Source organism: Fundulus heteroclitus, chromosome 18 (genome assembly GCF_011125445.2).
Source record: "Fundulus heteroclitus isolate FHET01 chromosome 18, MU-UCD_Fhet_4.1, whole genome shotgun sequence".
Classification (NCBI taxonomy): domain Eukaryota; kingdom Metazoa; phylum Chordata; class Actinopteri; order Cyprinodontiformes; family Fundulidae; genus Fundulus; species Fundulus heteroclitus.
The window spans coordinates 18,384,602-18,402,904 of record NC_046378.1 but is presented as its reverse complement, the minus strand read 5'-3'; the positions used below and the strand labels follow the sequence as shown (position 1 = coordinate 18,402,904).

At 41.8% G+C, this 18,303-nt stretch overlaps 1 protein-coding gene across 4 annotated transcripts in view; it reads right to left on the bottom strand.

The window, feature by feature from the left end:
• cluha (clustered mitochondria (cluA/CLU1) homolog a) overlaps positions 1–18,303 on the bottom strand; it is a 46,253-nt gene that overhangs the window by 14,215 nt on the left and 13,735 nt on the right. For 2 of the 4 annotated variants that reach the window (XM_036150006.1, XM_036150005.1), the window contains 12 exons: positions 10,136–10,323; positions 9,789–9,960; positions 9,269–9,412; positions 7,581–7,708; positions 7,319–7,473; positions 6,173–6,298; positions 5,618–5,765; positions 4,370–4,462; positions 3,847–4,281; positions 2,299–2,558; positions 1,125–1,495; positions 388–489 (listed from right to left, as the gene is read on the bottom strand). In XM_036150006.1, coding sequence (XP_036005899.1) covers positions 388–489; positions 1,125–1,495; positions 2,299–2,558; positions 3,847–4,281; positions 4,370–4,462; positions 5,618–5,765; positions 6,173–6,298; positions 7,319–7,473; positions 7,581–7,708; positions 9,269–9,412; positions 9,789–9,960; positions 10,136–10,323 — 2,322 coding nt within the window. Of the gene's footprint in view, positions 1–387; positions 490–1,124; positions 1,496–2,298; positions 2,559–3,846; positions 4,282–4,369; positions 4,463–5,617; positions 5,766–6,172; positions 6,299–7,318; positions 7,474–7,580; positions 7,709–9,268; positions 9,413–9,788; positions 9,961–10,135; positions 10,324–16,687; positions 16,794–18,303 lie in introns of those variants that run through there. The other 2 variants (XM_036150008.1, XM_036150007.1) reach the window with 2 other exon arrangements.

Here is an 18,303-nt window from a genome sequence, read left to right as displayed (position 1 = left end):
TTGTACTTTATTTGAACAGGTAAATAAGATAATTTGTCAATGGAATAAGATTTTTTGCACTTAAAATAGGAAGAACTCATCTCCATCAACTTATTTCAAGTGCAGCACATCTAATTATCTTATTTTAGGGGTAAAATGACTCATTCCATTGGCAGATAATCTTATTTACTTGCTCAAATCAAGGACAAATACACTAATATCAAGACAGTTTTACTTATTTTTGGTTCCGTTTTTGCAGTGTGCAGACTCTCCAACAATCCATTTAACTCCAGGTTATTAGGCAACACAACATTAAGGGTATGAACCTCAGGATTGATAAATAAACCAGAGGACTTGGTAAAGGAATAATCTCCGTCTGACCAGTTAAATCCTTGCTTTCACGCTCACCTGGGGAGAAGATGTCGGGGTTGAAGCGAATGTCAAACGAAGTGTTGCTGATGGAGCCCACGGCCTTGCAGGCATTGAGGACCACCTCCCGGCTTTTGGGATCTGTTTGTTATCAGATTTACAAACGTTAAAAAAAACAAGAGAGGGCCAATATTTAGATAAAAATCTGGTCTGAACTGTTCAGTTTCTTACGCCATGTCTACATTAGGTGTAATCTTATCGTTAATTTTATTTTTATTTTTTTAATTAGAGACACTTTCCTTGACATTTATTGTTATTTAAACAACAATCCAGATCGAAATAAAGACAGTGAGTGTTAATCACATCCATCGCAGCTTACTGTAGACATGGCCTAAGTCCTGGACCACCACCACCACCTGCTCTACGCTGAAGACACCACCGATTAGGTCAGGCTGTTTTATTACTGAGCAGCACACCAATCACTCTACATGGGATCATTTGGGTTAAACACCACAGCAAACAGCAAAGGAATCACATGCTGGAGACGGGAGGATTAGCAGCCAACTTTTTCCCCCCCAACTCTAGGGACAGCTAGTCAGGTGGACAGCGGCGTTTAGTTTACATTTACCCCTTACTTTGCTCTCCTGCTGCTAATGTACCCAGAAAGTCCTCGTCTGACCCAGCTTTTTGCTTTTTAATCTACGCAACCATCCACCAGAGTAGCTCTCCCTCCTCGGTCCCGGCCCACAGATCGAGTCGGATAATTCTGGACGTACCGATACCAGATCCGTCTTCGGACACTAAGGTCTCCGCCAGCTCTTTGGCCTGAGCTAACCCAGGAATACTTTCCTCGAGCTCCTTACCCTCCAGTGGGCTTTTGCACTCCCCGTTCTGGGAGCCTGCGGGGTCTACAGGCCCGTTTGTTGTTGGCTGCGAAGGCTTTTCTTCACCTTCGGTTGCCTCTTGCGGGGCAGCAGCGGCGGAGTCTGCCGGGCCTGTGCTTTCTGCGGACGCCTCAGCGGGCGCGGTCTGTGCAGGATCTGCCTCTGAGGCCTCAGTGATGGCGGGCATGTCTGTTTTGTTAGAGTCCTTGTTTGCCTTTTGCTGCATAAGCTGTAACGCTGCCATCTTCATGAACAGAAGATATCTGAACGGGGGAACAAAACAAAAATCAGTCGTTTGGTTCAGATTAGGGCTGAACAATTAATCGCATTTTAAATATAATCGCAATTTAAATAAACGCAATTTCCAAATCGTAGAGGTCAGCAATTTTTGGCTATGTAACAATTAGTGAATTACACACGTCCATTAGGTGTTGGTAAAATGTTTAAAGTGGGTTTGCCTCCACATGGAAGGGAAGACAGTTGCAGCAGTGAGATAATCTAATTTTATTACTTGTTTTAGAGTTTATATAATCATACATAGCATTAAGTTCTGGTCAATCAGTTAAATACATTGACTGGTTACACTTTATGTTCAACAAGAATTGATGTCCAAATCAATTAAAAGCTGTTCTCTTGAATAATATTCTGATTAATAGAAACATTAAAATTTCTTGTTTTAAATAGTCCTTCTTTACAAACATCTTTATTTAGAGAACATTTCTGTTGCTTGTGGTTAATGTAGAGAAAAGTCAAAATTGCAATTTTGGTTGAAATATATTGTAGGCAGAACGCAATCATTACTGCTCTGAGTTTAGATGCTGTGGGTCTTTTAGCAACTAAACCACACAGCGAGGAAACAAATTGACTTGTTGTTTGTATATATTTTAAAACACATGATAAATTAAACTGAAAAAAAAAAAAATCGCATTAAATCGCAATATTAAGAAAAAAAAAAATAATCGCAATTAGATTATTTTGCAAAATCGTTCAGCCCTAGTTCAGATCTCGGGTTGTTGGGAACAACAACAGATCCGGGGTAATAAAAATAAAACAGCGCCGCGCCCACCTGTGCTCGACAAAGGCCTCGATGAGCTCCTGGCGAAGACAAGCCAGGCGGTGACGGTGCTGCCGGGGGAAGCCTTGGCGCTGGCTCTCTGCAGACAGCTCCTCTCCGTCCACCGGCAGGAAGTTCAAATCAGGAGGGAAGGTTCGCAGGAGGTCCAGGATGTAGTGTCTGCCGTCATTGCCAATGATGCCTTTGCATTCGACGGAGGAGCACAGCTCCACCGACTCGTCCTTCTCGTTGAGCACCTTGTGCTGCTGAACCTGGACATCACAGCATACGACAGCACGTTAAAGTGTTTAGTGCCTATTTTTAAAAGAGCAGCGTCATATTAAAGGGGAAGTCCGGTCAACAAGGAAAACTCAAGGGCACATTAGCTATACCTAAAACTAATATCTTTGTGGTTATTGAATTTAGCGTTAATCAATAAGAAAAAATAAATAAAAAATTGTCGTCTGGATCACTGTGTATGGGGGCGGCCATTACTGCCCATATTTGGGATGTAACAATACATCGGGTAGAAGCCATGGGTTGTTTTGCTGGATTACCAACGTGAAAAGGCAGGATTTGCCATCGCGCTTCTGGCCAGAGAGAAAACACGTCGTCTGTAGCCAACATTTGGATAAAGGATGTCTTCAAGATGACATGAGAGCGAGAATTTTCAGTAGGTTTTTCTTTTTTTAATGATGTAGAATTTGCCTTAACATTTGTTTACCCGACCAGAGCGGCGGAGGGATACGACGAACTTAGAAAGCATGCTCACTGTTGTGAAGCCCACTTATTTTAAGCAACTTTGAGTCTTATTTTTTTCTAAAGTCGCTTGTAAATTTCATGAGTTGTGGGTTGCAGGTTTTTTTTGGGCTTGTTTCTGAAAGCGAAGTCGATTGTTTGGGCTCTAAACTAAGTGACGCCGAAATATCCCTCCGCCTCATAACGCGCTGCAGTTATGAGTAAACTCAGAAAGAGCCGATCTGCCTGTATTTTCTGCAGTTTACGGCTGCAATAACTAATGATAACTGCTAAAAGTAGATTAGGCGGTGCAGATCACCATTTTGAGCAGAGATTGGTTCTAAAGATGAGTTTTATACTCATTTTATAACATTGCAGAACCCAACCCATAAACCGTACTTTAATGCTTTATTTGTTGTCTTTGCATGTCTCTAAAATGTAAAATTAGTATTAATTTAAATTTAAATGCTTAATACCACGTCTATCTTTAAGAGGTTAAAAAATATATATTTTGGCATGAAAACGGATATTTATTTACAAGGGGACAGATGGGGCATTGGGACTTGCTCTACAGCCGATCCCGCGACCTGACGTCACAAACTGGGAGGAGGCAGTACTGTTCTCCCCATAAAAAGACCTTAAAATGAAAATTACTCTTAATTAAAAAAAGCTTATAATTTATTGAACAGTATGTAATAATTTTATATTTAAAGTACTTTCAGCAGTTTGAATTCTGATTTTGACCGGACTTCTCCTTTAACACGGCGAAAAAGAGGAGAATGTTTCCGAGGACGACAGAGAGAGAGAGAGAGAGAGCCCCACCTTCAGCGGCCTGCTGGTCTTATCGAGCAGCTCCAGGTATTTGCAGTGAGACACCACGGTCTTCCCGAAGTCGATGGAGCCGTAGATGACGCTCTGCTCCTGCTCACGCTCCAGGATCCCGGGGATGATGGACTGCGCCGTGACTCTGTAGCCTCTGTAGTCCACCACCACCGTCCCCAGGGTGTAGAGACCCTCCACGTCCACCGCCCCGTAGGCCCGCACGCCGTTCAGGTCGTTGGTCGGCGCGGCGTGGGCGGCGGCGTCCCCGCCGAGCTCCCGGTAGTGGTCCCGCACGTCGAAGCCGAGGCTGAAGAAGATGTTGTTCCAGATGAACATCTGCATGCGCGTTTCCTCGCCGGGGTTGATCGCCATGACGTTCCCGTCGATTACGGCCATGGCCCCGCGGGTGGCAGCGGCCGCGAAGTCACTGTGGACCTGTACGGGAGAGAAAAAAAAACGCGGATTGAAATGAACACGATGCCCTACGCAGGCGTCAAAGACCCCCAGAGAAGCTCAGCAGTACCTTGAAAATGGCTCTTTCCCTCAGCAGCCGCTCGGGTAGGTTCTTCCGCGGCAGCTCCCTGGTGGTCTGCAGCTCCTCGTTCCAGTCTCTGGTCTTAAGGCACAGAAACACACATTTACACCATGAAACAACCTCAACCACAGCTGGATTATTGTTTTATTATCATCAAGACAAACAGTATCGACAGAAAATGACTGGAAAGGTTCAGGCGGAAGCACAATGCTTATATTCGTACCGGTCCTACACAACAGATTAAACTACCGTGGTTGTTCTTACAATATTGGAAAGAAGAAAATTCAACATAAAGAGCAAAAAAAAAAAAAACACATTACTGTATTTTTCAGACAATATGTTTTTTTTTTTTCCCATAGTTTGCCCAATCCTGCGACTTATATTCTTATATACTTATATTAACTTGTAATTTATACTGACCAGCATGAACCAAGGAGTAAGCATTACCATCTACAGCCACAGGAGGGCGCTCTAGGCACTTATGTTCTTATATATCAAATTCTTAGATCCATACTTGCGTCATTCCATAGTTTAACTCCAACAAAAGAAATACACCTCCTATTAATCTCTTTTTTAACTTGGTGTAAATTTACAAACATCTCAAATCATATTTGGATTTGTATAATTTAAAGAATCTTTGCACCACAACAGAGAGGATGTTTAATTTTGCTCTATACATTTGCATTATTTTGAATTAGACCAAATCATGAAATTTTGTAATATTAGATTTTATAAACAGTGGATTAGTGTGTTCATAGTAACCAGCCTTATTACAAAAGCGTGTAGCTCATTTTTGTTATAGAACTATATCATTAGTTGTTTTGTATGTGGCGCGCCACACAATACGATATATAGGGAAGTATGAGTGAATTGTAGATTAAATGTAAAACCGTACAATTTTATATATTTTCAGATTTATACAGAATTGCTATTGATTTAGCTATTTTTTCCTTTTATGTAATTGATGTGTTGTTTCCATGTTAGTTTTTAACCGATAATCTCTAAGATGTTTGTATCAGTCACTCGTTCGATCTCAGCATCACATATTTTTATTGTCATTTCCATGTTGATTTCTTTCCGATTCCTGAACACCATGATTTGTTTTTAGATTAAGACATAATTTGTTGACATCCAACCAATTTCTAAGATATTCCAAGTCAATTTTAATTGAGGGCATTTTTTTTCCAGAGCTGCACATATTAATGTCATCTGCAAAAATGATGAATTTTAAGATACCTGTCCCGGTATGTGCTCCTCATAACCAAGGCGGGAGGTGTAGGCATCCTCAGCTCGGACGCAGTCCATCGCATGATCGACCTGCGGAGCTGTCCAGCTGTACACCTGGAAAGGCGTGGCTATCCTCTCGAACGGATGTCTCTGGACTCTGCAGTGGAAAACCAGTGAAATTCCTCAGCTGTTTGGTTCCTTTCTACCTGATTAAACCTCTCACATGTGTCAGTTTTTATCTATATTAGCAGCCATAATTAAAGTTAGAGCAATAAATCACGACAATCCTTGATTCTAACAGTTTTTTTTGCCATTTTTGTCTCATTCCACAAGTATTTCTATGATTAAACAGAGAAAACTCTGCTGAGTCTGTGTGTAAGACATGCTATGGTGACCCCTGACTAAGGACTCAGAGTTATTGATAGACTGGCATCGTTTCAAAGGGAGTACAGACCAAAGGTTAACTTGTTTTACTAGTAATGGAGAGAATAAAATACACCCACTAAAGAAATCACTATTAAAGAATAAAAGGAGGTTTCGGTATAACTAAAACTACGTGATAACCTTTTCTTTTGCAGTGAGGTGAAGTTCTTCTTGAAGGCAGGGCTGATCTGGCTCAGCAGCTCCACCAGCGAGTGGCTCAGGAAGCTGGGATTGGCTGGCTTTGGGTTGAAGGTGTAGGTCGTTGATCTGAAAACGAACACGAGACCATCGTCATCAAACAAGGCGTCATCAACAGCAGGGTAAACCTGCCTCAAAACTAGGGCTGAACAATTAATCGCATTTTCAATATAATCGTGATTTAAAATAACGCAATTTCCAAATCGCAGAGGTCTGCAATGTTTGTCTATGTAACAATTAGGGAATTAGACACGTCCATTAGGTGTTGGTAAAATGTTTGAAGTGGGTTTGCCTCCATATGGAAGGGAAGACAGTTGCAGCAGTGAGATCATCTAATTTTATTACTTGTTTTAGAGTTTGTATAATCATACAAAGCATTAAGTTCTGGTCAATCAGTTTATTACATAGACTTGCTTGTTGGTTGGACTTTATGTTCAACAAGGATTGATGTCCAAATCAACTAAAAGCTGTTCTCTTGAATAATATTCTGATCAATAGAAACATTAAAAGTTCATATATAAAATAGTCCTTGTTTACAAACATCTTTATTTAGAGGCCATTTTTGTTGCTTGTGGTTAATGCGGAGAAAAAAGTCAAAATTGCAATTTTGGTTGAAATATATTGTAGGCAGAACGCAATCATTACTGAGTTTAGATGCTGTGGGTATTTTAGCAACTAATCCACATGGCGAGGAAACATATTGACTTGTTGTTTGTATATATTTTGAAACACACGATAAATTAAACTGGGGAAAAAAAAAAGAAAAATCACATTAAATCACAATATTAAGAAAAAAAAAAAGAAAAGAAAAAAAAAAAAAAAAAAAAAAAAAATCGCAATTAGATTATTTTACTAAATCGTTCAGCCCTACTCAAAACACCTATCCATGAAAGAAAACCGAGCTGGGTCTGAATCGTGCCGAGCAAATCCGTATCCGAATCCATTTAACCATCTTTTACCAACGTGTTATAGAAAAAGTGGCTGGAGGAAAACATGGCGTATCATCAAATTACCACAGAGACTCTGAAATCCTGACACTTTATGTATAACTCGGTTAAGTGGAGCGGTAAGACTGGAATGCAGACTCACTGATTGAGGTAGAAGCCTCGAGTGGAGGCCGTGACGCTGACGTGGCGCTCCTCCACCGTCACAATGTACAGGTACATGAGGTCGCCGTGCATCTTCCTGTTTCCAGGGGGCGGGTTCCAGCCGCTCATGGTCAGGACCTTCAGGCACTGCATGGGCTGTGGACGAAGTCGCATCAACAAGCGCTTAGTTTTTCCACTCATGAGAAAAACTCTCGGATTATTCATCGTCATCATATGAAGCCAAGCATGGGTCAAGTTTTAACCTTCCAGTCTTTGTTCTGTGGCTGGAGGGGCACCAGGGGGCGCTCTTTGCTGCCAGGCAGGATGTGTTCTGGAGGGGTGCAGTCGATCTGCTCCAGCTCCGTGCCTTTCTTCTTTCTCCTGCCGCTGTCTTTAGACACAGGGAGGAGCCAAATAAAACCTCCATACATTAGTAGAGATGCTGTAAATGCAATATTTTTATCATCCCTGCTGCGTTAATTGAAATCAGTTTATCGACATACGTGGCGTCAAATTACAAAAATGTCACAAAGACCCCTTTGCAAAACAAACCAGTCCAATTCATACTGAGCTAATTCCAACATAACCAGAGGTGTCAAACGTATTCACATCTATCACTCAAGGAGAAGTACAGATACTAAGGTCTAAAAATACTTCTGCAGAAGTAGAAGTATCAACGCAAACCTTTCACTCAAGTACTGGCTTCAAAACTACTTAAAGTATTAAAGTAAAAGTAATTTATGACATATTTATGTATAAAAATGTCATCTTTAAAAAATATGCATGTAACCCAAACATTTAAATGTGATGATTTGTAACATTTTCAATAAGTACTAGTAGATTTCTTCTTTCTGTACAATTGCTTTCAAAATAAGACTGTATTCATGTAACTGTGCTTTGATTTGTAATGCCTCCTTTTATCAAAAGACTGTATATGTTACATGACATGAATATTGTAATTGGGGTAGGTTCTTATAAGTTATTATAACTTCTACCTAATCCTTTTGAGCACTACTAAAATGTCTTAACATCTCAATGTAAATCTTACTTGTATTTTTGCTCAAAGAAAAAAAAAAAAAATGCCACTAAGGACAAAAGCTGAGACCTCTTGCACCAGGGGTGCCTATAATCCACTAACCAATAACCTTTACTTCAGTAATCTTCTACTTATCACTGGAATGTAAATAAACATCCAACCGTAGCTACAGCGATTGATGAGGGCAACAGATTTTAAGATAACACAACTGGACATGAAAATGAGTGCATTACCCTCTTATAAAAATCACCCTTGTATGGTTGTATGCATTCAGTAGACAGTGCTGTCAAAATGCATGATTAATCTAAGTGGTTAATCAAAAAAAAAGAAGGAAAACAACAAATGATACTAAAAACTGTTATGTTCTTCTAGGTTTTGTTCTTAAGTTTTTTTGGGGGGCATTTGGCAAACAACTTGGTGCAGTCTTGCCTCAACCACAATCAAATTCACCCCGTTTAGGTAGCGCTATTTATCTGAACATTTCGTTTGTTTGTTTTTGACAAGCCAGAAGGAAAAGAAGCTGAAATAAAACACTATTATCAAAAGGTAAGGAGTATAAAGTACGGATAATGGCATGGATATTTAAGAAGTAGTAGTAAAAAGTAGGCTAAAAAAATGTTTTAATTACTCCACTAAAGAATAAATAACCAAAATTTCTACTCAAGGTAAAAGTATTTGTACTTAGTTACTCGACGCCTCTGAACATAACTAAACCATGCCTTCAGATTCAAGAACATACAGTCCAACACGCTAATTATAGCACAGTACGATCAGTCTAAAGGTCCCGAAGCGCGTGGCAACAATGGAGAGGGTCCCCTGCCTTTAATCTGCCACGTATAGAACCAGCGAGACCCCCAAACCCCAACGACAGCCTCCCAAGCAAAATCAAACCTGCAGCCCTCAAATGCCTCATACCTCCGAGGTCTCCGTCAGTGAAGATGCTGAGGAAGGACAGGGAGTTGCAGTCCACGCCGTTGTAGGCGTCGGAGGGGTCCAGGCTTTTCAGCAGGTCTCTGATGTGGCGCACGTGGATGCGGGCTTCGCGCACAGTGTACGGTTCTGCAGGGGAAGGGACAGAATACAGCGCGTGTTGGTGGGGAACCAGTCTCCTGTACTTTTTAAGTATTTTGCTCTACTTTATATAAATATATTGCATCTAGTGAAGTCAAAATTCTGGAAAAAAATCACAGAAACTCCAGCTATTTAAAATGTGAAAGGATAAAATCTCTATCGTTTCATGTTTATCTAAAACATTGCATCAAAACACTGAAAAATGGTCAGAACAACAGGGGACTGTGTTCGTAATCATATTAAGCATATTTGAGTGAATGTGTGGTTCGCTTAAGAAGAACCTGAGGATCTAATAAATGCAGCTCTCGTTAATTAGCGAGCTTCCTGCGCGGTGCCTGCAGAATATTAAATAACGAGAGATGACCTTCAACCACTTTGAGCAGCGAGCCCTCCTGCAGGCCCTCGATGGACTTGAGCTCGGCGAAGTTGTCCAGCACGTTTCCGTCCAGCTGCAGGGAGAAGCAGGTGCGGTGGCAGGTGTCCTCGCGGTCCATCAGCACCTGGTGGATTTCCTGCACCATTTCCTGGGGGGACACCTGGCCAACGACAGAGATCAGGACGTTGGTGTGTCGGTAAGTTCGACCGCTTCATCTGTAGTTTGTGGGAAGGCATTTTGCCCAGAAGCCGCTCAGACTCCCCTAATAAGCCGCCTTTGTTTGTCCAAGACGACAACCGTCGCTTGGTTTATCCGCGCCAGGAGCTAATCTGTACCTGCAGGTCGAACGGCTCCGTTCCAGGCGCCTGGATCTTAACGGTGAAGCCCGTGTCCTGGATCACTATCACTTCCTGTTCGTTGGAGTCCTCGCCGCCATCCGCCTCGCTGTTCCCATCCTGCTTTGACTCTCCCTCCTCCGTGTGAGCGCCGTCGCCGTTCAGCATGGCTGTATCTGCACTGTGGCCTGCATTTAAAGAGACAGCCCGCTATATTTTTATTTATTTTACAAGTCCTGTCAGCAAACGTCTATCTATCCCAGGCTCCTACACACTTTCATGATCAAAAACTTCAATAATTGTCCAGACCCAACCCTCCAGGGCTCCCAATACATTAAAATTGTTAATTATAATAGTTCACTATTCAATTATGGCAAACATTTCTACAGCAGGCAGGTTTAAATATATAATTTGTAAATAAAAAAATAGAAATGGAAGGAAGAAAGGCCCAAGGAGGAAAAAAAGAAGGTCACAAGGCAGGAGCGGAGGTAGGACACAAGGAAAGAAGGAAGAAAAAAAAAGGTAAGAAGGACAGAAGAAAAGACACAAAAAAGGATAAACAAAAGGAAGAATGCAAGGGAGGAAAGAAAGGAACAACGCAAGAGAGGAAGCAGTAAGGGGTGAGGTGCAAGAAAAGAAAAGAGAAACGGTAAGAAAAAGAGAAAGAGGGCAATGAAGTAAAGAAAGACAAACAAATAAGGAAGCAAAAAAGGACTTAAAAAAGGAAGAAAGGACACAAGTAAAAGGAAACAATAACTAAAGGAAAGAAGGAGACAAAGTAGAAAAGCATGGACAAAGGAGAAAGAAAGCAGGAAAAGTGGGATGGAAGACAGGAAAGCATAAAAGAAAGGAAGAAGACAAGGGATTGTGTGATGAAAAGAAAGGAGACAAAGGAAAAACAAAAACAAAAAACGTACAAGGAAGGATAGATGGAAGGATTCAAGGGAGGAAAGAAGGAAACAAGACACAAGGGGGAGAAATAAAAGGTAGAGTGCAAGAAAATTAAACAAAGGTGAGGAAAGCAAAAGAGGAAGAGCACAATGAAGGAAAGAAAGATATAAGCAAGGAAGCAAAGAAAAAGTTAAAGGAAGAAAGACAAATGAAAGGAGGGATGGAAGACAAGAAAGTACACAAAGGAATGTGTAATACAAAATAAAGAAGGAAACAAAAGACAAATTTTAGAGAAGTAAGGAAGTACAAATATTTTTTCCCATACTCTTGTTCACTTTATGTGGAAAACGACCCTCAGGCCTGTTTTTCCCCTAAACCTGAGCAGCATAGTGCTGCCATTATGCTGCTCGGAGACAGCAAGGACACCATCCTGGCTCACAAACTGCCTGGCCCTGGAGGATCTCACTGTTACCCTTATAAAAAAACAACAAGAGGGCCAAGACACGAGAGCAACGCAGCAAAGCTACAAGTATATCACCTCTGAGCTGTTACAGTAAAACAAGTGAGACGACCGCAACTGTTTCACAAAAAAGGCAAAATCTGCAAATGATTGTATCAGAAATTCAATAATAAGTTACCAGCTCATCTAAAAAACGCATTTTCAGCTTCGGCCTGACGAGACAAACACTGTTGCAACACTTAGCAGTTCAGGCAGGAGCCCTTGGGGGAAAAAAAAAAAAGAAAAAAAGAAAAAAAGAAAGTGACTATATTTAAAATCGGCTGCTACTTTAACATTTGGTTAAAAACGCTGGAGCACAAGACATTTCTTGTAAATGCACAAACTGCAAGCTTTCCCTCCTGAGTCAGGGAAGAATGAAAATACCAAGTATATAAACATGAGACACATTAATTCAAACCAAGATGAGGCCAACTATGCGTCTGTCAGACAACTGGTTCCCCTCACAGGGACACAACTGCTGCCAGCAAACGTGTCCTTGCTCGTTGCTGAGTTTAACAGTGTCAGGGTTACTGGAGACAGAAAGGAGGGGGGGGGGGCTTCATAGCTGGACGGTGACCCCGGCTGGCCATGAATGCGCTGAAAAGGTGGAGGAAGGCACGCTCTGAATAACAAGCACAACAGCTTGAGAGAGCTCACACCAGTTAATATGTCAGAGGCGACGCAGGGCTACGTGTTAGCTTGATCCGTTTTCATCTTGTTTATTGTCTCATCAGAGCAGAGCACCATTTCCAAGAGTCTAATACAATGTTTAAGTAAAAACAATCTGTAACGAACATAGTTTGGGAGCTCTAGCCAAATTAATTTAATCCCAGCACCACAAAACATACACAATGAACATAATCCCCCCAGCTATGTGCAGAGGTGTTCCTCAGGGATGTGTGCTCAGCTCACTGTTTTTCCACCTCTATATAAGACAGAACAATAAGCATACATTCGCTTTTTATACTATTAGATAAACGCTAAATTCACCACCCAAACTGCCGTCTGATGTTGCTCACCCGTCAAAGGGAACCGGGAGAGAATTTAATGAATTTATGCATTCCCAGGTTAAGTACAACATCGCCCGTGTTCTCAGTTATCAAACAACGCCGTCTTTCAAATTATCAAACTTTAAAAGATTGTGAATTAATGCTTAGATTATCATAACTTGAACACATCTAAAATCGATAGATAGATAGATAGATAGATAGATAGATAGATAGATAGATAGATAGATAGATAGATAGATAGATAGATAGATAGATAGATAGATAGATAGATAGATAGATAGATAGATAGATAGATAGATAGATAGATAGATTTTTTTTATTATTATTATTATTTATTTTTTTTAATACCCAATATGTGCTGCCGACTTCTTGGAGCCGAAATTGTTTATTCTTTCTCCGTTTACGTGATAAAAACGGCAACGATAACAATTGTTACAAAAGTCTCAAAACTTGCGTTTAAATCAGCTAACATTCACAATCAACTAGCGACAAATGTTACACTGTAAAAAACATCCGTCATGACTCTTATGGCAGCATGAAAATAAATAAATAAATAACAAGCTGGTTTATCAGGGCGGCGGCGCAAGAGGGGAGATCACCCCGTAACCGGCGGGATGCCTGTTCCATCGCGCCGACCATCTAGGTTGTTGTGTCTTTGGGCAAGGCAGTGGTCAGAGAGGCCGGTGGTGCAGGACTATGGCAGCAATAATCATATCAAAAAGCAATGAGGTCTCCAAATAAGAACAATTTCCAAGAGACCAAGCCCTATAAACCATGAGTCCATTAGGTTGCAAACTGGTGGACTAAAGTTGCATAATAGGTGTGGAAAACAAGGGGAAATATGTGCCAGCAGAGTTACAGCACGATGTTTGCGTTTAAATTAAAAAGGGACAGGATCCAGTGCCGTTTCTAAAGAGATGTCTGTGCATCTCCTTGTGACAAAGAGCAGCACAATTATACTGACTTAAGCTGGGCGTACACTGTATGAGTTTTTCAGTCGTGGTACTTATATACATCTCAAACTGTGCGACGGAACCGCAGGGTTTAAAAAGTTCACCGCTCACGATCTGTGCGGCGCAACGGCCGGACGCGACCGGAGTGCTCACACTGTACGTCGTGTCCCCTCTGGGACCGCTCACTGTGGTGGCAGAGGCAGGCGAGCGACGGCAGGTGACAGGGACCTAGAGCAGGGGTTCGAGCCCAGCTCTGGCGAGGCCCGCAGGAGGCACCGGGCGTCGGGGGAACGGAGGGGAGAGAGGAGGGACGAGACGCACCGGCGGCCGCGCGGCACGGCAGGTCGCCCGGCCCGCACCCCCCCCCCTGCGCAAGTGGAGGAGTGCCGAAACAGGCGGCCAGCGCGGACCGCGGAGGAGTGCCGAAACAGGTGGCGGACCGCGGAGGAGTGCCGAAATAGGCGGCCAGCGCGTTGCCGCCCTCCCCAACGCCCCCGCGAGCGGCCGGGCGGAGGTCGCTTCAGGGACGCCCGCTTCCCTCCCTCCGCTGGCGGGGACGGAGAGGAGGGGAGGGCGCCCCCTCGTAGCTCTGCTTGAACAGCAGGATGCGCTCACGAAAACCTCACGACAGCCGACTGAATTTCAAACATGTTTGATTTTCACCGATCGTCCGATTCCTGATCTGGAGGTAGTCGTGAGAAGCCAGTCCCCCCTCCTCCCCCCCTCTACGATCAAGCTGAAATTCGGCCGATTCAAAAAATGCCCGCACGACTGAAGAATCGGCCCGAATAGGGCAAAAACTCGTACAGTGTACGCCCGGCTTTACACAGCGCTTCAAAACCAAACCCCTGACCAGCACGTCTCACTTCACAGGCACTTTGGAGCAAAAAAGCAGACGAACACTGACCAGATCCCACGTCGTTAAACTGTCCGAGGTTTAGGAAGGGTTCTCTGAGGTCAAGGTAAGAAACCCATGAAACAGGGATTTAAATTAAAAACAACGTTGCATTATTGCAACAAGAACAGCCTCACATTTCCTCCAACAATCGAACGCTCACAGTAAACTCGCTCTTAGCCCATTCTGATCTACAATGACGGTTGCCTTGACTTCAGGACGGACCACGGCTGCTGCCAGAGCTAAATTAACCAGCCTGACAACCTTGAAAACAAAAAACAGCACACAAGGCCTCTCTGTGATCCTGTTTACTGTAGCACGGTGCAACGCTCCTAGAAACTTACCGTTTCCAGACCAACCAATTTATACTATGAACACAAAACGGTTAAACTGGAAATGTTCGTGCAGTCGCAACGATTTATTATCAGTAAGCGCTACAAATGAAACAAAGCTGAAGTTGGGCTGGTCTGGTGTTGTAGCAGAGGGACATCTTACAGGTTTCTGGTCATCTGAACGAGTTTAGATCAGTTCTAGTTCAAAATCTATGATGCTTAGTGTTCTCTAATCATGACTGGTTCCTTAAAACAATCTTTAATGGCTTTATTCTGCTTAAAAAAAATAGATAAAAAAATAGATATCTGCCCTACCCATGATTATTAAAGAGCATCTGAATTAAAAAATAAATAAAAATAGTCTGACTTCTCAGTTGAGTTTTCCCAACAAACCAAATTCTGAATGCTAAAATGGTTAGAGACAAGTGCTTTTTGTGTGTCATTTAAATCTAATTCTATATAAAAAAAAGCGTAATCCGTTTCTAGAAATTGAGATTTTTATCTTTTAGGAAACTGTAATGAATAGTAACGCCTGTAAACTCAAACACTACCAGATGTAAGGCAGCGAGAAATTGAGCAAATTCCATTAGTTTCCAGACTGGGTGGGAGGCCTTCGAGTGGATAGACTGACTGCAGATATAATACTTTTACATGAACCCATCTTAATGATTAATCAACGATTTTAACCTCATTCCAAAGTGTTAAAAAGAGGATCTTTCTAAGTAAATTAGGTCACATAATTGTAAGAAGAAAGCAAAAAGCCATGGGTTGGATTCTCATTTGAATTTAACAATTTAAAATTTCTTTTTAACTAAATGCCAGAGAAAATGGAGGAGCGTTTGGAGTCCAGTTGGTCTGTGCACTGCCTGTCAGCTGGCTGAAAGGAGCACCAGCCATCTCTTGTATTAAAGGCGATGCTGATTTAAATCTACGCTTCAGCTCATTATACTCGGTCGTCGTCTAGAAAGAGCAGAACCACAAAAAAAAGGGTTTAATATTGCACAAACCTACTTATACATTTAACAGGTGCATATTCTAACTTTTTGTTTAACTCTATACGAAGCTATGATAAATGTTCTATTTTTTTTTTGCATCAGCCGTGATGACTGTTGTTGCGCACTAAATGTTTATTTAGTTTGTTTCGTCTCTTTTTATGCAGATGAATTAAAAACGGGCAGAGGTTGTGAGAGGTGAAGGTGGTTAGGGGTATTTTTTTTTAACTCACCGGGAACGTGCCACACGCAGTCCATGCCTGGAAAGCACCAGAAAACAATGGAGCGGTTTGCGTTGGGCAGCGGCAGCGCCAACGGTGTCAGTGACTCTCTGGGATTAACCGGGCCGCTCTTCAACTCACGAGAGGGTTAAGCTCTTTAGAGCCACTGAAAGTGACCCTCACCTTAACGTGTCTGCAGTGCCACCCGCTGAGAGGCTCCTCCTGTTACAACTCTCATCAGTCTGATTACAGCCTGACAGACAGTCTTCATGGCAGCTTAAATTTTTTTAATTAAATACAACAAGATCCAACTAGATCACGTGTTTTTATTTCCTTTTTGAGTCATTAGAGAAGAAAATATAAAAGGAAATCCCAACAACTAAGAAGGAATCTACATAAATGCAAGCATTCTCTTACTCCTGATCAATTAATTTCTGTTTCTTTCTTATTAATCTGCTGCCCAGTGAGTGACAACTCTTCACCCAGTCCTATAACCCCAGTTAAAATTAAAGCAAATTATTTTTTGAGCCCTTCAACGCAGCAGCAGCAGCAGCTCAGTCCCTGACAGTCAGGCAGACACAGTGAGACAACCCTGTGTCCTCCCCACATGTTGAAGCACAGGCTGCGGTGTCTCCTGCAGGCTCTGCAGCCTTTAGACAGACACCGTCAGAGCTGACGGGGCTCCGGTCGGTTCCCCCTCCCTGCCTCCCTCCCTGCCTCCCCGGACAGCGCGCAACTTTTCACCTCCGTCCCGCTCACCTTTCTACGCGGCTCTCGGTGTGTTTTTAGCGTAACCTTTCCTCCTGTCGCCGCGCATCATGACTTCTGCTCCGGCGAGCTTCCGCTTCCAGGTGTCGTGCTGTAAAGCGCGCCCCCCGGTGCGTCGGCGCTGAAGCTCGTGTCCGATTCGGAGCTTCCTTAAAGGGGCCGTAGCCCTGCTTTTCTTGAGGAACTCGGTTCTAGTTTAAAATCTAAAATTAGTTGTTAAGGTCATGCCGGGACAGAATGTCTCTTTAAAAAAAAAAAAAAAAAAAAAAAAAAAATTCTAGTTAGTAAAACCTTTATTACATCCATCGATGACTCTTATTAGAGATTTGTTTTGCCAAACAAGATAACGTCTACATTTAAGCTGTTTTTAAGAGCGTGAAATTGCCATCAAAATGCTGTTTACAACTAGGAGCCCATCCAAAAAAGTACTGAATGAATTTTTTTTTTTTTTTCACAAATAGATGAATAGTTTGGGAAATCAACCACAAAGAACAATTTGACCCACATTTTGCTTTAAACATGATCTCAACGTTTAAGGATAGAGGTTTGCCAAAATATGCTTTTGTTTTTAAGGCAGATTTTATAAACCTATTCAATCTGAGTCAAAATGCTTCAATTACCCCTTGTTACAGTCTTTGTAACTTGTAAAAGAGACCTTTAATCTCAACGAGACAACCTGTAAACATAAAGGTTAAATAAAAAACAATGTAATCTGTGAAAAATAGTTTAGTTTCAGTCCTTACTAGCAAAGTTCAAAGGACGTTTTTGAGCAAACCCAATATGAATTTAAAATGAAAGCCTAGTCATGTACTTGTGGGATTAAAAATGCTATTCTTCCTTTTTTTTAAATCAATAATAATGATACATTTCCAGATTTCTGTGGTCCAACTTATAATAAAATTAAAATGCAAAACAATTTTACATTTTGCTAAACATCTTAAAAGCCATTTCAGAAAGTTGTCACTAAATTATTTATTTTATTTCTCTTTACAAGTGTCTATCTCTCTACATCAAACACGTGTGTTGGAAGACCAAATTTTGTACCATTTACAAATTGCAACTTGGGTGGGGGTGCTACACAAAATCCACAAACAGCCCCCACTTTGGATTTCCCTGGTTTGAATACTGGGAAGAAAAAAAAAAAAAAAAAACATACCGACAATGCTCAAACTTTTTGTGCATTTAAACAGAATAAAGTACCAAGACAAACTGTGTTTTAAGGGGTATTTAAGGGATATTTAAGCAGTGCAGACTAAACCCTATCTAGGTTTGCCCTGATCAAAGATTGCCCAGACTCCTTAAAAACAACATTATCCCTTTATTAATGGAGTACTAAATCGTATACCAACTTCAGCCTCGGCGTAGCGCGTATATGCATTATTATTATTATTATTATTATTATTATTTTTAAAACATTTTGCAATAAATTACAAAAAAAAAATCAAGGTTAGATCGTCATTAATTGTAACAACTGCTTTGGGAAAATATTTTTAAATGCGCTTCCTGCGAGGAGGCCGTTTTCTTTTTATTTACGACAGAGGCGCTTTTTGCGACACAACACCGGCCGGAGTGTCGCGGCTAGCCGGCGTCCACAGGCACAAACCCCG